Source organism: Culex pipiens, unplaced genomic scaffold (assembly GCF_016801865.2).
Source record: "Culex pipiens pallens isolate TS unplaced genomic scaffold, TS_CPP_V2 Cpp_Un0003, whole genome shotgun sequence".
In the NCBI taxonomy this organism is placed as follows: Eukaryota; Metazoa; Arthropoda; class Insecta; order Diptera; family Culicidae; genus Culex; species Culex pipiens.
In genome coordinates this window covers 1,052,509-1,073,834 of record NW_026292820.1, presented here as the reverse complement: position 1 = coordinate 1,073,834, position 21,326 = coordinate 1,052,509, and the positions used below count along the sequence as shown (strand labels likewise).

Here is a 21,326-nt window from a genome sequence, read left to right as displayed (position 1 = left end):
AAAACAATAAAAGCAAAACAACAGTTTTTTCAACTGCAACATAAACTAAAAATCCGAAATGACAGCACACGACAATAGCACGACATTCTAAATAACAAAACCGTGTGACGTTGGTCGAATGTCGTACGACAATGTCGTAGAATTTCGATCATCGATCGCACGACAAATACGACATTTTGGTGCAAAAACGTATGACATTCGCGTAAAAGTCGCACGACATTGTCGTGCGATGTCGTACGATTGCACGGACGACAAACGACGGACGTCTGACGGACTTTTCAGTCAGGGAAACGACGGACGTCCGACGGACTTTTCTGTCTGGGTGGCTGCGACTGGAATTTTCATGCAACATTGTAGTGAACAGTTTTTTGAGTGTATGTACTCATACTTGAACTGAATTTCGTGTAATCGAACTCGGAAAAGTGTAATGCCGATTCTCCGTGTTGTTTGTGAGTCACATTAAAATTATTTAGTCATCATCTTTTCCAACTAGCAGTCAAGCACAGGAATATGTAAGAATTTTGTTCAGAATTAATTTCAAAAATTATAATTATTTATTTAATTTCAGTGCCATCGACGACCATCATACAAAAAAAAATAAATAAATAAATCGAGTATGTCTGAATTGCTTAGTGTCCCTTTGAAAAAGCCCACAGATGTCGATTTAGTTCGCCCGTTGAATAATTTAATCAAAAGTTCCTATACTAATTTGGGACCATCCAAGTTGTCGGGCATTGAACAGGCCGTCAGCAAGTTCAATTATCAACGAAATGCCGCTGTTTGGAAAGGCTTTGAGAAATCTGAAAACGCGTTGGAGATAATTTACGCGTAAGTATTTTTTTTTCCTCATTATCATTTCCTCTATCTTAACCCTCTCCCGCCCATGGTTACTCCAGAGCACCAAAAGTTTGAACTCAAATATCTCGGAACTGACACAATTTTTCATTGAGCTTTAAGTTGCAGGTGTTCATGTAGAATGTATACTAACATCTCCCCAAATTTTATCAAATTTGGTCGAACACAAGCAAAGTTACAGTACGAAATGTAAACAAAAATGGGCAAATTTTAGGGAAATCAATAAGACCTGTTTTCAAAAGCCCGTAAAAATTACCAAACACAAAATTTTATGAAACAAAAAATGTTTTGCTATCATTTGAACCTTGGACAAGAACCCCTGTGAATAACATTGTGAGTTTGGACCAATTTTGAGTGTTTTTCAACCTTTTTCATTTGGTGCACCACCTAGGCATATGAGCAACTAAATATTTAGGAGCACTTTTTTTTTTTCTAAATTACAGAAAAAGTTTATTTTTACCAAAACAAAAGTTTATAAACATTTTGACTATTCATAAACAAGACAAAACATTGTTATTAGACCGATGGTTTTATTATTTTCCTTATTTTTCATGAAAATTGTTGTTTGTGAGTTTTGAATAAGCCAATCAAAGAAATCTAAAAATGCTGAGATTTTTGAATTTGTAATTCATACTTCAGAAATATAGGGGAAATCTACCCATTTTAATCCTAATAAGCGGTCGTGTTTGAATGATGCTGGATAATCTAGAGTCTCCCTTGAATTTTACTAAAACCAAGTACACCAACGAGTAGAGCAAGTTTTTGTGAACATTTCTGTTTATTTTCACTTTCACTAAAAGTTATTCTATTTCTTTGCCAAGCATTTAACAAAAAAAAAATTCCCAAGGGTATTCTAATCGAGGCGAATGCATTGGGCCACGCCCATTTTTCTAATATCGGCTTAGTTCTTTTTTCTTCCAACACTCTGTCGAGTGTTGCCATTTGCGCTGACAGTTCAAACGAACACTCACGAAAAGTGGCATTTATAGGGAAAGTTTCCTGGCATCGCTTGCTGTGCTGCTGGTGGTGTTGACGGCCAGCCTTTGTTCTTTTTTGCCTTCGTCTCTCGCTCGGTTTTCTTCAGCCTTCGATTAGAATGCAAAGTGAAAATTGAAACGTCAAACGACTTGGCGCGTTTGTTTTTTTGATGGCGCTTGCTAATTTATTACATTTTTCGGGATTATTCTTCAAGTGAGTGCCTTACTAATGATCAAAAGAACATGTTGCCGGTAGTTGGAAGCAATTTCATATCTTAAGCGCCGTGAAAAAGTAAGCGAAAGTGAAAAGCCCTCAAAAAGCTGAAATCCTCCAAGAGAGCTGCCTTGAAAAAGTTTTCCAAGTGCCCTATCAGTGTCAATCGCCTAAATTTGAATCAGATCAGCAACGACTACAGGCGGTTGAATAAGTCACTGTTCCTCGCTCACCAATCTCGTGTTCAGAACCGCCTCAAACAAAATCCTAAAGGCTTCTGGAAGTTCGTAAATGAGCAACGAAAGGAGTCTGGTCTTCCGTCAACTATGATCCGTGACGGGGTGGAAGTCTCAACCTCATCTGAGATTTGTGATGCCTTCCGTGTCCAATTTTCGAGCGTTTTTGCTGACAACAACCTAAGCGACCCTGATGTTGCTGCGGCAGCTGACTCGGTTCCTGATTCCGGTCTTGTCTGCTCCGACCTTCAAGTCTCTCGGGAGGACTTTAATGCAGCGTGTTCGAAATTGAAAAGTTCCACGTCCCCCGGACCTGACGGAGTTCCCGCAATCGTTATCAAAAAGTGTGCAAATAGCCTCTCGGAGCCACTCCTTCGAATCTTTAATTTATCACTTTCTCTTGGAGTTTTCCCCAAATACTGGAAGGAGTCATATGTGTTCCCAGTGTTTAAAAAGGGTTGCAAGCAAGACGTTAAAAACTATCGCGGTATTGCCGCCCTCTGTGCAGTCTCCAAGTTGTTTGAAGTGATTGTTTTGGAGTTTCTTCGCCACAACTTATCGCACGTCGTCTCCGATGACCAACACGGGTTTTTCCCTAAACGTTCCACCAATACGAATCTTGTCACTTACATTTCCAAGATCCAACGTGCGATTAGCGATGGCTATCAAGTCGACGCCATCTATACTGACCTTTCTGCGGCATTTGACAAAATTAACCACCGTATAGCAATTGCGAAACTTCGCCGTGTTGGCCTACACGGTTCTTTGCTTACGTGGGTTAACTCCTACCTGACCGGAAGAACTATGTTGGTTAAAATCTCCGATAACTTGTCTTTACCATTTTCTGTTACCTCGGGTGTTCCACAGGGAAGCCATTTAGGGCCGTTTCTTTTCCTGTTGTATATCAATGATGTCAATTTCCTGCTTCGCTGTCCTAAACTATGCTACGCTGACGATTTTAAATTGTATGCTATAATTAAGAGGCCTACTGATATGGAAGATTTGCAAGCTCAGGTTGATTTATTTGCTGACTGGTGCCGCTTGAATCAGATGGTTCTCAATCCTTCTAAATGTTCGACAATTACATTCACCCGTAAACGCTGCCCAACGTTTTTCAGTTACAAAATTCTTGGTAACCCACTTACTCGTGACTCTTTTGTAAAGGATTTAGGCGTGTTGTTGGATTCGAAGCTTTCTTTTAAAAATCACATTTCATATTTGTGCTCGAAGGCTTCTAAACAGCTAGGAATGATTTTTAGAATGACCAAATATTTTCGCGACGTCAATTGCCTAAAAATTCTCTATCTTTCCTTAGTTCGCTCCACCCTAGAGTACGGTTCAGTTGTGTGGGCTCCATATTATCATAATGACATTGGACGAATCGAAGCGATTCAACGTAAATTTACAAGATTTGCTCTAAGACATCTTGGTGAGTGTCCAAATTACGAAACTCGTTGCTCTATGCTCCACCTTGATCCTTTGAGTGTTCGTAGAGAAGCTGCTAAAGCCTTTTTTGTTGCTGTTCCATTTGTCTCGTCCCCGTCTGAAGCACGATATTTTGAATTTTCTCAGGGAAGCATATGTGTTTTGACAAAGGTTTAGACCGGTTTATTTTTAGTTAGTTTTATTTATTTATTTATTTATTTATTTATTTTTTACATTGTGCTAGTTTAGTTTGATAGCTTAAGTTTGATTGTATATATCCTCTATGTCATTTGGATTGTAAAATCTGTTGATAATAAAAAAAGTAAGAGGTTTTGTGCCTATTTGAGAAGGACCCATCGGTAGGCGTTCCACTCAAACGGGCTTTTCCCTCATATAAAACATAAAACAAAAGTTAATTTTGGCGATATTCATTAAGCGTTTGAGGGATTTTCGTGTGTGTCACTGTGTGTGCCAACAAAATGATGAGAAGTGGTCTCGCAAAATACAAATTATGATCAAAAGTGCATTAAATGTGATCTTTTTGGCCAGTAAGTGGCATACATTTGCGTGCTTACTCGAGGCGGTGCTGTTGCTGGTAAGTTTATAGCCCAAATAGTATTTTTGGAGCTTTAATCGAGCATCAAACTCTCCATATGACGAAGATAGGTGTTTGATTGGAAAGGGTAGATTTCCCCTAGTCTTACAGCAAAGAATAAGTAGTTTTAACACATTTCGAAGCATTTTCAAACAACTGAACCAATAGATTTGAAGAAAACGAGATTTTGTGATTTAAAATTAAGTTGCTCATCTTCCTGATGGTGCTCTGGTGCACCACTTCAAATTCCACTTTTTTGCACCAATTCGATGTTTATGGGTCAAAGTAAAGTATTTCCTGCAATATTGTACCAAAATTTAGCCATTTACTATTTTTACGATAAGCAAACAGCTCTGGGCGTTAGAGGGTAAGTTTAAGTTAGTTTTAGGTTGAGTTATGTTTTCTTAACATTTTTTTTCCACATTGTACCTAGTGTTACAGAAATGATAAATCATATACAAAATGCAAACTAAAGCTAAAGGTGATCCACTTATTATGTAAATCAAATGTAATTAGTATAATATATTTTATTATTATATTTAATTGAAACAAAGTGTCTCATTGGCTGAGAAGAGAGGGGAACATTGAAAAAGCCCTAGGTTCTGGGTATATTCTAAAAGATTCTATGACAATTTCCGGAATTCCATTTCCCGGAATGGACGTTTTCCGGAATGGATATTATCCGGAATGGACGTTTTCCGGAATGGACGTTATCCGGAATGAAATTTCCCGGAATGGACGTTTCCCGGAATGGACATTTCCCGGATTTTTTTTTTATATTACCTGATATGAGAATGAATGGAATCTTGCCCACTCAATTACTTGTGGTTAAGAATTATTTAGTTTGTACTTCGTTGGTTTTGACAACAATATGAATATAAATACATGAATGATAAAAAGAAAGTGAAATGTTCGGACATGAACAATAGAAGCAAGTGTTGACTATTGAAACAATACTTTATCAACCACCACGAGATGTAACAATGTAGATCGATAGATATTAGATGTTTTTTACATTCTTTCAATGTGTTGTTATGTAAGAATTTTCCCTTCTTTTGTTAATCATTTGACTTATGTGACTAAATTCAACCATATTTTACTATAAAGCAGAATGATTATTTTCAAAAAAGGGAAAACCTCAAGTAAATAAAAAGCTTTTCAGAAAATCAATGTATAATGTATATTTTCTTGAGGTTTTCCCTTCTTTAAAAATACACGATCTTTAATCGATGTGATGGAATTTCGTGTAAGAGATTTCCCTTCTTGTGTAAATCAGGTCACTATTGTGACCAAATTCTACCAAATTTTACTATAAAGCAGGGTGATTATTTTCAAAGAAGGGAAAACCCCAAGAAAATTTATAGCTTGAGTGTATTAGTCAAGGCACAAAAGCCGAAAATAGCGATGCAAGAAGCAAATCGTGTAACAGGCCAGTTTTTTATGGATCTAGACTAAATCGACCCTCCTGAATCCGAATCTGCCTGTTGATTTTCCCGATTCTCAAAGGGAACCGAGATATTCAAGATGGCGTCCAATATGGCGGCTGAATGGAAAAATCACAATAAAAAGATTTTTAAGTTCAATCAACTACTCAAATTTAACTAAATTGGGGTCGCTGAACTCGAATATGATCCCTAGAATACTCTAAAGTATTCAGGGAATGTGCAATCCAAGATGGCGGCCATTATGGCGAAGTAAGAATATTGGAAATGTTTATACAGAAATGTAACAGGCAATCAACAGGTCAAATTTAACTAATTTGGGGTCGCTGAACTCGAATATGACCCCAAGAATACTCCAAAGTACTCAGGGAATGTGCAATCCAAGATGGCGGCCAATATGGCGAAGTTAGAATATTGGAAATGTTTATACAGAAATGTAACAGGCTATCAACAGGTCAAATTTAACTAATTTGGGGTCGCTGAACTCAAATATGATCCCAAAAATACTCCAAAGTACTCAGGGAATGTGCAATCCAAGATGGCGGCCAATATGGCGAAGTTAGAATATTGGAAATGATTATACAGAAATGTAACAGGCTATCAACAGGTCAAATTTAATTAATTTAAGGTTGCTGAACTCGAATATGACCCCTAGAAAACTCCAAAGTACTCAGGGAATGTGCAACCCGAGATGGCGGCCAATATTGCAAAGTTAGAATATTTGAAAATGTTTATACAGAAATGTAACAGGCAATCAACAGGTCAAATTTAATTAATTTCGAGTCGCTGAACTCGAATATGATCCCTAGAATACTCCAAAGCACTCAGGGAAACATTTCCAATATTCTAACTACGCCATATTGGCCGCCATTTTGGATTGCACATTCCCTGAGTACTTTGGAGTATTCTTGGGGTCATATTCGAGTTCAGCGACCCCAAATTAGTTAAATTTGACCTGTTGATTGCCTGTTACATTTCTGTATAAACATTTCCAATATTCTAACTTCGCCATATTGGCCGCCATCTTGGATTGCACATTCCTTGAGTACTTTGGAGTATTCTATGGGTCATATTCGAGTTCAGCGACCCCAAATTAGTTAAATTTGACCTGTTGATTGCCTGTTACATTTCTGTATAAACATTTCCAATATTCTAACTTCGCCATATTGGCCGCCATCTTGGATTGCACATTCCTTGAGTACTTTGGAGTATTCTATGGGTCATATTCGAGTTCAGCGACCCCAAATTAGTTAAATTTGACCTGTTGATTGCCTGTTACATTTCTGTATAAACATTTCCAATATTCTAACTTCGCCATATTGGCCGCCATCTTGGATTGCACATTCCCTGAGTACTTTGGAGTATTCTTGGGGTCATATTTGAGTTCAGCGACCCCAATTTAGTTAAATTTGACCTGTTGATAGCCTGTTACATTTCTGTATAAACATTTCCAATATTCTAACTTCGCCATATTGGCCGCCATCTTGGATTGCACATTCCCTGAGTACTTTGGAGTATTCTTGGGGTCATATTTGAGTTCAGCGACCCCAATTTAGTTAAATTTGACCTGTTGATAGCCTGTTACATTTCTGTATAAACATTTCCAATATTCTAACTTCGCCATATTGGCCGCCATCTTGGATTGCACATTCCCTGAGTACTTTGGAGTATTCTTGGGGTCATATTTGAGTTCAGCGACCCCAAATTAGTTAAATTTGACCTGTTGATAGCCTGTTACATTTCTGTATAAACATTTCCAATATTCTAACTTCGCCATATTGGCCGCCATCTTGGATTGCACATTCCCTGAGTACTTTGGAGTATTCTTGGGGTCATATTCGAGTTCAGCGACCCCAAATTAGTTAAATTTGACCTGTTGATAGCCTGTTACATTTTTGTATAAACATTTCCAATATTCTAACTTCGCCATATTGGCCGCCATCTTGGATTGCACATTCCCTGAGTACTTTGGAGTATTCTTGGGGTCATATTCGAGTTCAGCGACCCCAAATTAGTTAAATTTGACCTGTTGATTGCCTGTTACATTTCTGTATAAACATTCTAATACTCTATCTTCGCCATTTTGGCCGCCATCTTTGATTGCATATTCCCTGAGTTTTTTGGAGTATTCTAGAGGTCATATTCGAGTTCAGCGACCCCAAATTAGTTAAATTTGACCTGTTGATAGCCTGTTACATTTCTGTATAAACATTTCCAATATTCTAACTTCGCCATATTGGCCGCCATCTTGGATTGCACATTCCCTGAGTACTTTGGAGTATTCTTGGGGTCATATTCGAGTTCAGCGACCCCAAATTAGTTAAATTTGACCTGTTGATAGCCTGTTACATTTCTGTATAAACATTTCCAATATTCTAACTTCGCCATATTGGCCGCCATCTTGGATTGCACATTCCCTGAGTACTTTGGAGTATTCTATGGGTCATATTCGAGTTCAGCGACCCCAAATTAGTTAAATTTGACCTGTTGATTGCCTGTTACATTTCTGTATAAACATTTCCAATATTCTAACTTCGCCATATTGGCCGCCATCTTGGATTGCACATTCCCTGAGTACTTTGGAGTATTCTTGGGGTCATATTCGAGTTCAGCGACCCCAAATTAGTTAAATTTGACCTGTTGATTGCCTGTTACATTTCTGTATAAACATTTCCAATATTCTAACTTCGCCATATTGGCCGCCATCTTGGATTGCACATTCCCTGAGTACTTTGGAGTATTCTATGGGTCATATTCGAGTTCAGCGACCCCAAATTAGTTAAATTTGACCTGTTGATTGCCTGTTACATTTCTGTATAAACATTTCCAATATTCTAACTTCGCCATATTGGCCGCCATCTTGGATTGCACATTCCCTGAGTACTTTGGAGTATTCTTGGGGTCATATTTGAGTTCAGCGACCCCAATTTAGTTAAATTTGAGTAGTTGATTGAACTTAAAAATCTTTTTATTGTGATTTTTCCATTCAGCCGCCATATTGGACGCCATCTTGAATATCTCGGTTCCCTTTGAGAATCGGGAAAATCAACAGGCAGATTCGGATTCAGGAGGGTCGATTTAGTCTAGATCCATAAAAAACTGGCCTGTTACACGATTTGCTTCTAGACACGAAAAATGAGCACCTTTTTTGATTTGGTGCCTTGACTATATTTTTAAAGAATGAAATACCTCAAGGAAGTACACATTATAAATTGATTTTCTGAAAAGCTGTTTATTTACAAGAGGTTTTCCCTTCTTTGAAAATAAACATTCTGCTTTATAATAAAATTTGGTAGAATTTAGTCACAAAAGTCAACTGATTAACACAAAAAGGGGAATCCCTTACACGAAATTCCATCACATCGATTAAAGATCGTGTATTTTTAAAGAAGGGTAAACCTCAAGAAAATATACATTATGCATTGATTTTCTGAAAGCTTTTTTTTCTAGAGGATTTCCCTTCTTTAAAAAAAACACATTCTTCTTTATAGTGCAGAGTTCCTTAACAAAAACTAGTTGAAATTTAGTAGAATTAACAAAAGAAGGGATAATTCTTACATAAAATCCCATTACTTTGATGAATGAACGTGTATTTTTAAAGAAGGGAAAATCTCAAGATAAATAAAAGCTTTTCAGAAAATCAATGTATAATGTATTTTTCCTTGAGGTTTTTCATTCTTTAAAAATACACTCAAGCTATTTATTTTCTTGACAGGACACATTACACATTGATTTTCTGAAAAGCTTTTTATTTACTTGAGGTTTTCCCTTCTTTGAAAATAATCATTCTGCTTTATAGTAAAATATGGTAGAATTTAGTCACATAAGTCAAATGATTAACAAAAGAAGGGAAAATTCTTACATAACAACACATTGAAAGAATGTAAAAAACATCTAATATCTATCGATCTACATTGTTACATCTCGTGGTGGTTGATAAAGTATTGTTTCAATAGTCAACACTTGCTTCTATTGTTCATGTCCGAACATTTCACTTTCTTTTTATCATTCATGTATTTATATTCATATTGTTGTCAAAACCAACGAAGTACAAACTAAATAATTCTTAACCACAAGTAAGTGAGTAGGCAAGATTCCATTCATTCTCATATCAGGTAATATAAAAAAAAATCCGGGAAATGTCCATTCCGGGAAACGTCCATTCCGGGAAATTTCATTCCGGATAACGTCCATTCCGGATACTGTCCATTCCGGATAACGTTCATTCCGGAAAACGTCCATTCCGGATAATGTCCATTTCGGAAAACGTCCATTCCGGGAAATGGAATTCCGGAAATTGTCATAGAATCTTCTAAAATTTGGTAAAATCTTATAAAAGGACATTATAGCCCAACTCATTCCATATGAAATGACGATTTTTTTTAAAGAAATATTATTATTTTCGACAGCCTGTAATGTATGGCGAAGAATGGCTGTAGATTGAAGCACCCTCGCTGCCAGGTGCCGGAGACCAGTTGTTTGTTGAACCGAACCACCAATTCGTACTAATTTTAACCAAGGACAAACTGTCCTTTTCCGTCAGGCCCACGTCAAGAATCGCCCACGAGGAGGATAATAGTTCCGCACCGCAAACGGATCCGCCGATACTCCGACACACATCTGCACGGTTCCAACTCCTTCCTCGCCCAGCTTTTTAATTTCCGGCGGCTTCTCCGGATTGTTTTAAAACAGCAGCTTGGTCATGTCGTTCCTCACGATACGCGTACTCCATTCTGCGCCGATACATCCGTTAACAATCTGGAGACCCTCCTAGGCCTGAGCGGGTTGCGGTGGTAGCGTTTTAGCTTCTTTTGGAGTGGTTCCGCTTCGCAGGCCTTCGGCGACGGAAAACCTCCGAAAGCAGCTTCTTTTTCTTCTCAAACAGGACGATGAAGAGTCTGCCGGTGTTTTTCTGGTGGAGGAGGGCGAGGATGCAGCGCTCGAGATTGAACTTGACCATGTCCTCGGGAGCTGGAGCTGGAGCATAAGCGGTCGGAAGACGGTGCGGTAGTTTTCTGGGACTTGCATGTCCTTGGTGATCGGTTCCCTGTAGGTCATTCCAGGCAGAGCGTCGGAACAAGGCATTGCGTTTTCGTTCGGGTTCAGCGAGCATGTAGACAAGTTTGCCGCCCACTTCGCCTTCGGTTTCCTGCAATGAATTTAATAAAAAAAAAACTTAAAATCTTGCAATAAATTCACTAACAATTTACTTACCACTTGACTTTTGTAATTCCGGCCGATTTTGAATTAAAAAAAAATACCCAGCACTTTTCGTTCGAACATGACAAGTCTATGTAAACAGTGCACGCGAGCTGTCAAACAGAAATACACGATTGAGGTTAGCCGCGACGGCGTAAAACCTAATAATTTTCATCACAGTTGGCAAACTGATTTTCCATCACACCATCAAAACAAAACAAGTGTAATGCATCGACTTTTGATCACAATCTAGTCACCAAGCTGTGTGGCCGAGACAGTTAAGTCATTGAGATGGTCTGTTAAAGGTTCATGGCTCGATTCTCGTAGTCGGAACTTTGGAGTTTTTTTGACGGTTTTTTTTTCTAATGAGCTCGAGGGAACAATTCTATCGGTCACCTCGAGCTGTGTCCGCTGAGTCTGTAAACGGTACCATTATCTAGACGGCCGAGTATGTAGATTGAACAATGTTCTGACTAAAACCTATGCTTTGGGGAAGGAAGAAATCTGTAAATTTTACAGTAAATACATTCTCAATGAGAATTTCTCATTTTCAGGTGGCTGTTTGTGTGCATGGGGTGATTGGTCAGTATAATTGAATAATGCCATCATAAGTTCAGTGCTTTGGGACGCGCAGTCCTGTTTTTTTTCGCGATAATTTCGTCTCTTTTGTGTGGCTGTTTGTGTGCATGGGGTGATTGGTCAGTATAATTGAATAATGCCGTCATAAGTTCAGTGCTTCTGGGGACGCGCAGTCCTGTTTTTTCGCGATAATTTTCGTTTCTTTTGTGTGGCTGTTTGTGTGCATGGGGTGATTGGTCAGTATAATTGAATAATGCCGTCATAAGTTCAGTGCTCCTGGGGACGCGCAGTCCTATTTTTTTTCGCGATAATTTCGTCTCTCTTGTGTGGCTGTTTGTGCGTGATGTTCCGTCAGTGCAAGCGGATGGTTGTGTTTGTGTGCAAAGTGCCCTTTCTTCATCATCGCTGGTTGGAAGGCAATTTGACGGTTGAGTTCGTTAGTTTTACCGCGTAACAAAATTATTTTGATTCATCAAGAACGTCGTGTGGTGCGCGAGTCTTTTTTGTGTTAAAAAGACCTTCCCATAGCTCCGTAGCTCGGAGGGCACGACGTCGGTTGTTTATGTGTTAAGCCCTCTCCATAGCATCGTAGCTCGAGAGGCAACGATAATCAATACCTCATCTAGTTAACAGAAAGAAGATCGGAAGGCATTTGATGGTTGAGTTCGTAGCGTCGTTTCCGTAACAAATTTATGAATTAAATGGTTATATAATTAAGAATCAGACTACGCTATCATTGCAGCATTGCGTTTAACACGAAACGAAACTATTGGCACTACGCCCCCCGGGGCATGGCCTTCCTCTAACGTGGGATTTCTGCTCCAGCGCCTCTGACGAGACAGGAGAAACCGGGACCGACGTTTTACTTCACCATCCGATAGAAGCTCAGTGGATAAGGCGGGAATCGAACCCGCGTCTCATAGCATCATCGGGATCGGCAGCCGAAGCCGCTACCCCTGCGCCACGAGACCCGCGTTTAACACCTCATTCTTTAAATAAACATTATTTGGTTTTATCTTTCCACAGCCGGCTGTCTAAGATGAAACCATTTCATTTAAAATTTAACAACAGTTAAACGGGAAATGTCTCATCCGCAGCATCCGATTTTTTGCCTTGAGAATAATATATAAAACCTTTCAACAAACTCTATGATTTTGGGTAGCATCATCATCTTCTATGATGAATCCTGACCAAACACCCTATCCTACTAACAAGTTTTCAGGTTCCTGGCGCTCGTGGGGTGTAAGCACAGAGTAAATCAGCTGCCCTAGTAGCAACCTGCGCTAACTAACATTCCCGTCCCTTAAAACCGAGGTCTACAAACTGACATGGCGGGCGCCGTTGGTGGCCAATGACTGTTACCTATTCGCAACTGATCTAGCTTTAGCAATCATAGTGTTTTATCTTTTCAGCGCATTCATACATGCTGTTGATAAGAGAAACACCACTAGATCGTCGAAGCCTATAATCAGTAGTGCTGAAAGGATATTACGGTTCTGTTCAGCAACGGAGGGGCAACCATGGGTGATCTCTCATGCTCATGCTCATGCTCTCTCAATGAGAATTTCTCATTTTCAATTATAAGCATGTCTTAATTACCCTACCCAAGTAACATTTTGAAACCAACTAACTACCACCTAGTATTATTGAGGTTTTATGGTAGCATCCTGATTGTTTCATAGCTTTATTTGGGCATTTACCGCAACCAACAAGCAAGAGCTAGTTATTAGGTTCCTACAAGGTTTTATGCCTCAGACTAAATACTAAAAGCGGGAAGATTTCGTTTTTTAAATTACTTTATTAGAAAAGATTACATTCATTCAATGGCATTGGTAGATCTGACAAGCTCCAGGGTAGCGAAGGACGACCAATCGCCTTTTCCAACAGCGAAACGCTGAGCATCCGTCCATCTCGGATTGATCTGTAGCTTGAATCCTGTGCAATTGATCCCACCATTTAGTTTACTTCCAGTTAGTTTTCCTTCTGTTAGTATAACTCGCCTTCGCACAAGTTGACAGCCAAATCAACGCAGAATTTCAGTTCAACTTGCTGATTTTAACACTGCGGTAGTTAGGCGGCAATAATCTCCTGTCAATCACAGCGATGGAGAAACGTGATTTTATCTCGCAATAAGCAATACACTCTCGCGCGTGGATATCTCTATGATTCGTCTGTCAAAACCAGCTGTGTCCTTTGTTATACCACGAGCACGTGGTAAACAGCTGGTTTTTACAGGCGATTGATCTACTCGATTTGCCTATGTATGTGTAAAAATAGTATGAACAAAATCAGCTGTTTGGAATTCAACCAATCACAATCGATCAAAACCAAAACAATACTGAGCAATTCTCTACGAAATCGGTCTTTTTTCTTCAATTTTAATTTTTGTATTTTTTAATCCGGCTGAAACTTTTTTGGTGCCTTCGGTATGCCCAAAGAAGCCATTTTGCATTATTAGTTTGTCCATATAATTTTCCATACAAATTTGGCAGCTGTCCATACAAAAATGATGTATGAAAATTCAAAAATCTGTATCTTTTGATGGAATTTTTTGATCGATTTGGTGTCTTCGGCAAAGTTGTAGGTATGGATATGGACTACACTGGAAAAAAATGATACACGGTAAAAAAAATTTGCTGATTTTTTTATTTAACTTTTTGTCACTAAAACTTGATTTGCAAAAAAACACTATTTTTAATTTTTTTTATTTTTTGATATGTTTTAGAGGACATAAAATGCCAACTTTTCAGAAATTTCCAGGTTGTGCAAAAAATCATTGACCGAGTTATGATTTTTTTAATCAATACTGATTTTTTCAAAAAATCGAAATTTTGGTCACAAAAATTTTTCAACTTCATTTTTTGATGTAAAATTGAATTTGCAATCAAAAAGTACTTTAGTGAAATTTTGATAAAGTGCATCGTTTTCAAGTTAAATCCATATTTAGGTGACTTTTTTGAAAATAGTCGCAGTTTTTCATTTTTTAAAATTAGTGCACATGTTTGCACACTTTTGGAAAAAATATTTTTGAAAAGCTGAGAAAATTCTCTATATTTTGCTTCTTCGGACTTTGTTGATACGACCTTTAGTTGCTGAGATATTGCAATGCAAAGGTTTAAAAACAGGAAAATTGATGTTTTCTAAGTCTCACCCAAACAGCCCACCATTTTTCAATGTCGATATCTCAGCAACTAATGGTTCGATTTTCAATGTTAATATATGAAACATTTGTGAAATTTTCCGATCTTTTCGAAAACAATATTTTCAAAATTTTCAAATCAAGACTAACATTTCAAAAGGGCCAAACATTCAATATTACGTCCTTTTAAAATGTTAGCCTTGGTTTAAAATTTTTGAAAATATTTTTTTCGAAAAGATCGGAAAATTTCACAAATGTTTCATATATTAACATTGAAAATCGGACCATTAGTTGCTGAGATATCGACATTAAAAATTGGTGGGCTGTTAGGGTGAGACTTAGAAAACATCAATTTTCCAGTTTTTAAACCTTTGCATGGCAATATCTCAGCAACTAAAGATCGTATCAACAAAGTCCGAAAAAGCAAAATATAGAGAATTTTCTCAGCTTTTCAAAAATATTTTTTCCAGAAGTGTGCAAACATGTGCACTAATTTAAAAAAATGAAAAACTGCGACTATTTTCAAAAAAGTCACCTAAATATGGATTTAACTTGAAAACGGTGCACTTTATCAAAATTTCTCTAAAGTACTTTTTGATTGCAAATTTGATTTTACATCAAAAAATAAAGTTGAAAAATTTTTGCGTCCAAAATTTCGATTTTTTGAAAAAATTAGTATAGATTAAAAAATTTCTAAAAAGTTGGCATTTTATGTCCTCTAAAACATATCAAAAAATAAAAAAAAATAAAAATAGTGTTTTTTTGCAAATCAAATTTTAGTGGTAAAAAGTTAAGTAAAAAATTACCAAAAAATTTTTTACCGTGTATCATTTTTTTCCAGTGTAGTCCGTATTCATATCTACAACTTTGCCGAAGACACCAAATCGATCAAAAAATTCCTTCAAAAGATACAGATTTTTGAATTTTCATACATCATTTTTGTATGGACAGCTGCCAAATTTGTATGGAAAATTATATGGACAAACTAAAGATGCAAAATGGCTTCTTTGGGCATACCGAAGGCACCAAAAAAGTTTCAGTCAGATTAAAAAATACGAAAAAAATCGAATGACCGAAATCCTAGAGAACTGCTCTACTTTGAATACGAATACTAACACAAAATCATGGTGTGCGTGAGAGAAACCGTGGAGATCTCTATAGAGCTTTCTAAGCCCGATCTCACACACACTAGCGCACCATTTGTTTTGCTGGCTGGTACAACAAAATTTTTCGTGTACGTACACGCAATACATGCGCACGTAGATAACTCTTTATTACGCGTTCGCACATTAGGGTACCGTTTCATTTTGCTTTTGTGAGAGTGTGTGCGTGCAACATGGAGTTAAACTTTTTGAAAAGCCTTGGTAAGCTTCACAGCAACTGCACAGAAAGTTTAACTCCATGTTAAGATTTGACAGCGAGAGATATCCACGCGCGAGAGTGTGTTAGTTCGTAACAAAATTGACACGCATACTTAGTGCATCTCCAGCGCTGGGTGCAAACATCGAAGCAAAGCTAATTTGCACCCGACGTCAACCCCATCGCGGTACCTGTCGCGGTAGCAAATTTGCTCTCAGTTCTTCGAGATTTCACTTTGCTACCCGGTAGTCAGCCTGTTTGCTACCGCATCAAATGGAATTATGCACGGAAAAATCGAATCAAGCACGGAAAAAAAATTCAAAAAATTAAAAATTTCAAAATTTTCCAAAATTTTTAAAAATTTTCAGGAATCAAAATTTTCAAAAATTTCAAAAATTTAAAAAATTTCAAAAATTTCAAAAATTTCAAAAATTTCAAAAATTTCAAAAATTTCAAAATTTTTAAAAATTTTAAGAATTTCAAAAATTTTAAAAAAAAATAATTTTTGATTTTTTGAATTTTTGAACTTTTGAATTTTTAAATTTTTGAATTTTTGAATTTTTGAATTTTTGAATTTTTGAATTTTTGAATTTTTGAATTTTTAAATTTTTAAATTTTTAAATTTTTGAATTTTTGAATTTTTGGATTTTTTGAATTTTTGAATTTTTGAATTTTTGAATTTTTGAATTTTTGAATTTTTGAATTTTTGAATTTTTGAATTTTTGAATTTTTGAATTTTTGAATTTTTTAATTTTTTAATTTTTGAATTTTTGAATTTTTGAATTTTTTAATCACCCACAAGAGCAGACATACAAAAATCTCCGAAACACGCATTCAAAACTTTGCCCCCGTACTTGTCGGGTATCAGAAAATGAGTACCCGACAGGTACCGACACATATTTTTCTTCTACAGATGAACTTGAGATCAAATTTGATACCTGCTTTGCTACGCGCGGTGGGAACCTCGGGGGCAAACTCGAGAGCAAATTTGGTGGGAATCAAATCGGGTAGCAAATGGCTGAAATTTCGACATTTTCGAAAAATGAAATTCTTTGAAATATTTAATAGGATTAAAAAGTTTAATAAACTTTTAGCATTTCTAGGCATGAATCAACACATAATTATTGATTTTGAAGGTAAACGAGAGCAAAAAATGATAAAAACCCATATTTGCCCCCCGCGGTGGGCTTGTTTCGGTGGCAAATTTGCTACCCTAGCGGTGGGGATGACGGAGTTTTTTCAAGGTGGCAAATTTGATCTCGGTGTTCATGAGCCGGGTGCAAATTTGATTTGCACCCCAGCGCTGGAGATGCCCTTAGGCAAATCGAGTAGAATGATTCGTCTGTCAAAATCAGCTGTGGTGGTGCACGTGGTAAACAGCTGGTTTTTACAGGCGATTGATCTACTCGAAAATAGTATAAACAAAATCTAAGCTATCTAAGCCCGATCTCACGCACACTTTGTTTTTGCTGGCGGGTACAAATTTTAACCTAAAAACCCTTCGTGTTCAAACACGCAATACATGCGCACGTAGATAACTCTATCTCACTCTTACACAACGATAACTGTCACCAGAGCAAGTGGGATAGACTGTTTGTTTACATTAATGGTTACGCCATTTTAAAAAGTTACTAAGGAACTATTTAGGACACAGGGCCAGTACGCAGCTCGAAAAGGAAAGGAGTCAAAAAACATTTTTACGAACAGCAGAACAACGAAGCGATTTTTTGGGGGGTTTTCTACACCATCTCTGGCTTGCTTTCGCTGCTGTTGTTGCCCATTTGAAATTTTCCTTGACTGGTTTGTTACCAAGTGCATACACTGCTTCAAGTGGTAGAAATCTCCCAGTTACGACGATCTAGCACAGTTCTAACAAAGCTGGAAATTCTTACAGCATTCTAGCAGAAATGCTCCACCGTTCTAGCAGGGTTTTAGCAGAACCAGCTCTGCTAGAATATTTCGTGACTGGGCTGGCTGGAACAACATTTGGAAGGGGCGGTACTACATTGCGGTCTTTCTCCCCATTTAAACACATGCACTGTCCGAATCGAAAATTTGCCACCATTTCAACATGCTTCTTGCATAGTTCTTGGGCAGACTGGTCATGTGTAACATAACCTCCATCGGTTCATAGTTTTTTTTTTTTAAAAAAAAAGGTCCTATAAGCTATTGTGTTTCATATGTTTAAAGCAGGGCTGCGGAGTCGGGTCATATTTCAAGCGGTCGGAGTCCGGCTTTCTCAGATTAGCCGACTCCGACTCCGACTCCGGCTCCGGCTTTCAACAAATGGTTGACTCCGACTCCGACTCCAGCCTGCCAACTCTAACCGACTCCGACTCCAACTTTCAACAAATGGTTGGCTTCGACTCCGACTCCGACTCCACATATTTTTAAATGTTTCAAAAGTTAGTCAACTATTATAAGTTAATTATTTTTAAAACATTGATAAATAGGATTATTTAAATACTCTCTAAGCGTCATGTTTTTCTCAAGATAAATAAGTTCGAATCACAAAACGGAAAAAAAAATCTAGGTTAAAAGTTTTATACGTTATGGAAACAGAAATCAAAAAATATCTTCAGTTTTAGAGGCATTTTGAGAAGAACAGTTTTGTGAGTAAATTTGGATTCATTTGCTTAACCTCAAATTTGCAAATAATTTAGTCAAAGCCTTAAATTTAAATATTAAATTGTTATTTTTGAATGAATAATTAAAAGAAACCTGGCCTTAATGATCTATTGAAAATTAAAATTCAATTTTCTATTTGTCAAGCTGTCATTTATAAGAAGCACAGTGACAGGCACCTTGTTTTTTAAATAAAAATTTTAAACGAAACATTTTTTATGTTTTTTTTAAGACGTACATGGACATCACGCCATGGCTGAAGGAGATTATTATTGCAAATCAATGTATCTGAACAATTTCTTCGTGGAAAGGACGCTTAAGAGGTCCTTTTCAAATATCTGTGACATGGAAAATATTTTACTCTTGATTTTTTTTAATTTATTCTAATTTTCAAAAATAACGATACACGATACTTCGTGAATCTTCACCTAAAACGAAGCTTTATGAATGATCTTGCGCCTCCATCAAAATATATGAAAAAAAAAATAAAATATAATAAAAAAACATATATCCACAAGTAAAATATTTTCTAGGTCACAAGTATTTCATTTTTTAAGGTACATTGATTTGCAATGATAATCACCTTCCGTCATATTGGCGTGGGACATACAGTATGACAAAATTCTTACCGGTTAATAATATTTAGATTTGTTTTTTTTTATAATATTTGAAAAATAAATTCAAAACCAATACTTTGTTCTATACATTTTTTCATTAGTTCATTTTTGTACTGAAGTCTTGAGATTTGTTCAACGATAATTTGCAACGATATCAAAATAGTTTACCTAAAATGAACATCAACATTCAATGATTATTTCAAAATTAGTTGCAACTTCTTTTGATATTTTTTGTTAGTTTCAATTATTTTGAACCCTTTGATTTTCTTGTACTCAGTTATAAACAAAATGCACATGGTGAGTTCCAAGTAAGAGATTGTTATTATCGTTGATTATTTATTACAAAAGTTAAACTGTCAGTGACTCTTTTTCGATTTCCAAAAACAGTAATTATTATTTTTAATCTTTCCATGTACCTCGTAATTTTTTTCCTATAAAATGATTTAACTTAAAACCTCCAAGACATTCGCTATCGGGGTAAAAGATGACTGTGTGTGTTCTTTTTTCAGAAAGAACTGGATGAAATTTACTCAAATTTGAATTGAATGTGCACATAAATATAGGCAAAGGGAAGCAGTCAAGAATCAGTTAGATATGTCTGACTACATAACCAATATTTTTTATATTTTTTTTTAAATTATGATACTACATACTTGGGTAAGATGTTATCATTTAGTGATTATAGTGAAATAACACAATTAGAGCTTTCCAATCACAATAAAAAGCTTCAAAAACATAAAGGCATCTGATAAATCTCTAAAAAAAAATGAAAAAATGGCGACGCATTGCATGCGACGTAAAAAACAATTAAAAACATAAGAAGTTTTGTAAATTAAGCTGTTATATAATAAATACTGAACAATAGAAAAAAAGATATTTTTGTTGAATTTAAGATAACTCCGACTCCGACTCCAGGTTTTCAGAAATCTTCGGCTCCGACTCCGACTCCAGCTCTTAAAATTTAGCCGACTCCGACTCCAGTTGTTCGAGTTTTGACGACTCCGACTCCGACTCCAGGTCCCCAAAAAGACCCGACTCCACCGACTCCGACTCCGACTCCACAGCCCTGGTTTAAAGGACCTATTCAAAAGACTCTAAATGTTAAACAGTACAATTTATTAAAAATTATTACTTTTATTGCATAAACTGTTTGATAAACTGTTTATGTTGAATAAACACTGAAGTTACAATATAAGCAAAGTGTTTCTTTGGAAAAACTCGCGCTAGTTCCGCACGAGTTTCGCTGCCATCTTGGAACTGAAACTCTAGTGCAGCACTCGATATTTTTTCAGTTTCATGCGAGTTCCACGCACACTGACAAATGACGTTCGATTGAATCAAAACTGGCACCGACGAGTGCGGCACTCAGTGCCGTACCGGCACTTCAAATGAACGTACTATTAATATTAAATCAAGTGAATTCTGCCGTTTGACTATTCTGCCATTTGACTGTTCTGCCATTGGACTATTCTGCCGTTTGACTATTCTGCCATTTGACTGTTCTGCCATTGGACTATTCTGCCATTCAACTCTCCTGTGAATTATTTATTCTGCCATTTAACTATTCTGCCATTCAACTCTTCTGCTAATTAATTATTCCGCCATTTGATTATTCTGCCATATGGCTGTTCTGCCATTTAACTATTCTGCCGTTTAATGTTCTGCCATTTAATTTTCTGCTATTTATTTTTTCTGCTGATCAACTTTCTGCCATTTAATTTTCTGCTAATTAATTTTCTGCCAATTAATTTGTCTGCCTATTAACGTTCTGCCATTAAACTTTTCTGCTTTTTAATTTTTCTGCCTTTTGATTTTTCTGCCATTTGATTTTTCGGCTTCTTAATTTTCTGCTCATTGACCCTTTCTGCCGATTGACCTTTTCTGCCATATTATATTCTGCCATTTGACCTTTTCTGCCATTTATCATTCGGCCATTTATTTTTCTGCCGATTGAAATTTCTGCCATTTGGCATTCTGCCATTCGGCATTCTGCCGTTCGGTTTTCTGCCGATTGACCCGACCCCCACCCAGACCAGGGAATCTCTGTGTTGTTCGATCAGAGGC

At 36.9% G+C, this 21,326-nt stretch overlaps 1 protein-coding gene across 2 annotated transcripts in view; it reads left to right on the top strand.

Annotated features, from left to right (window-relative positions):
• The first annotated feature begins 374 nt into the window (after window positions 1-374).
• Window positions 375-21,326, top strand: part of LOC120429089 (programmed cell death 6-interacting protein) — a 40,661-nt gene continuing 19,709 nt past the window's right edge. Inside the window, exons 1-2 of one of the 2 annotated variants that reach the window (XM_039594249.2) lie at window positions 375-512; window positions 569-828. In XM_039594249.2, the coding sequence (XP_039450183.1) occupies window positions 617-828 (212 nt within the window). In that variant the 5' untranslated portion in view covers window positions 375-512; window positions 569-616. Of the gene's footprint in view, window positions 513-568; window positions 829-21,326 lie in introns of those variants that run through there. The other variant, XM_039594250.2, reaches the window with a different exon arrangement.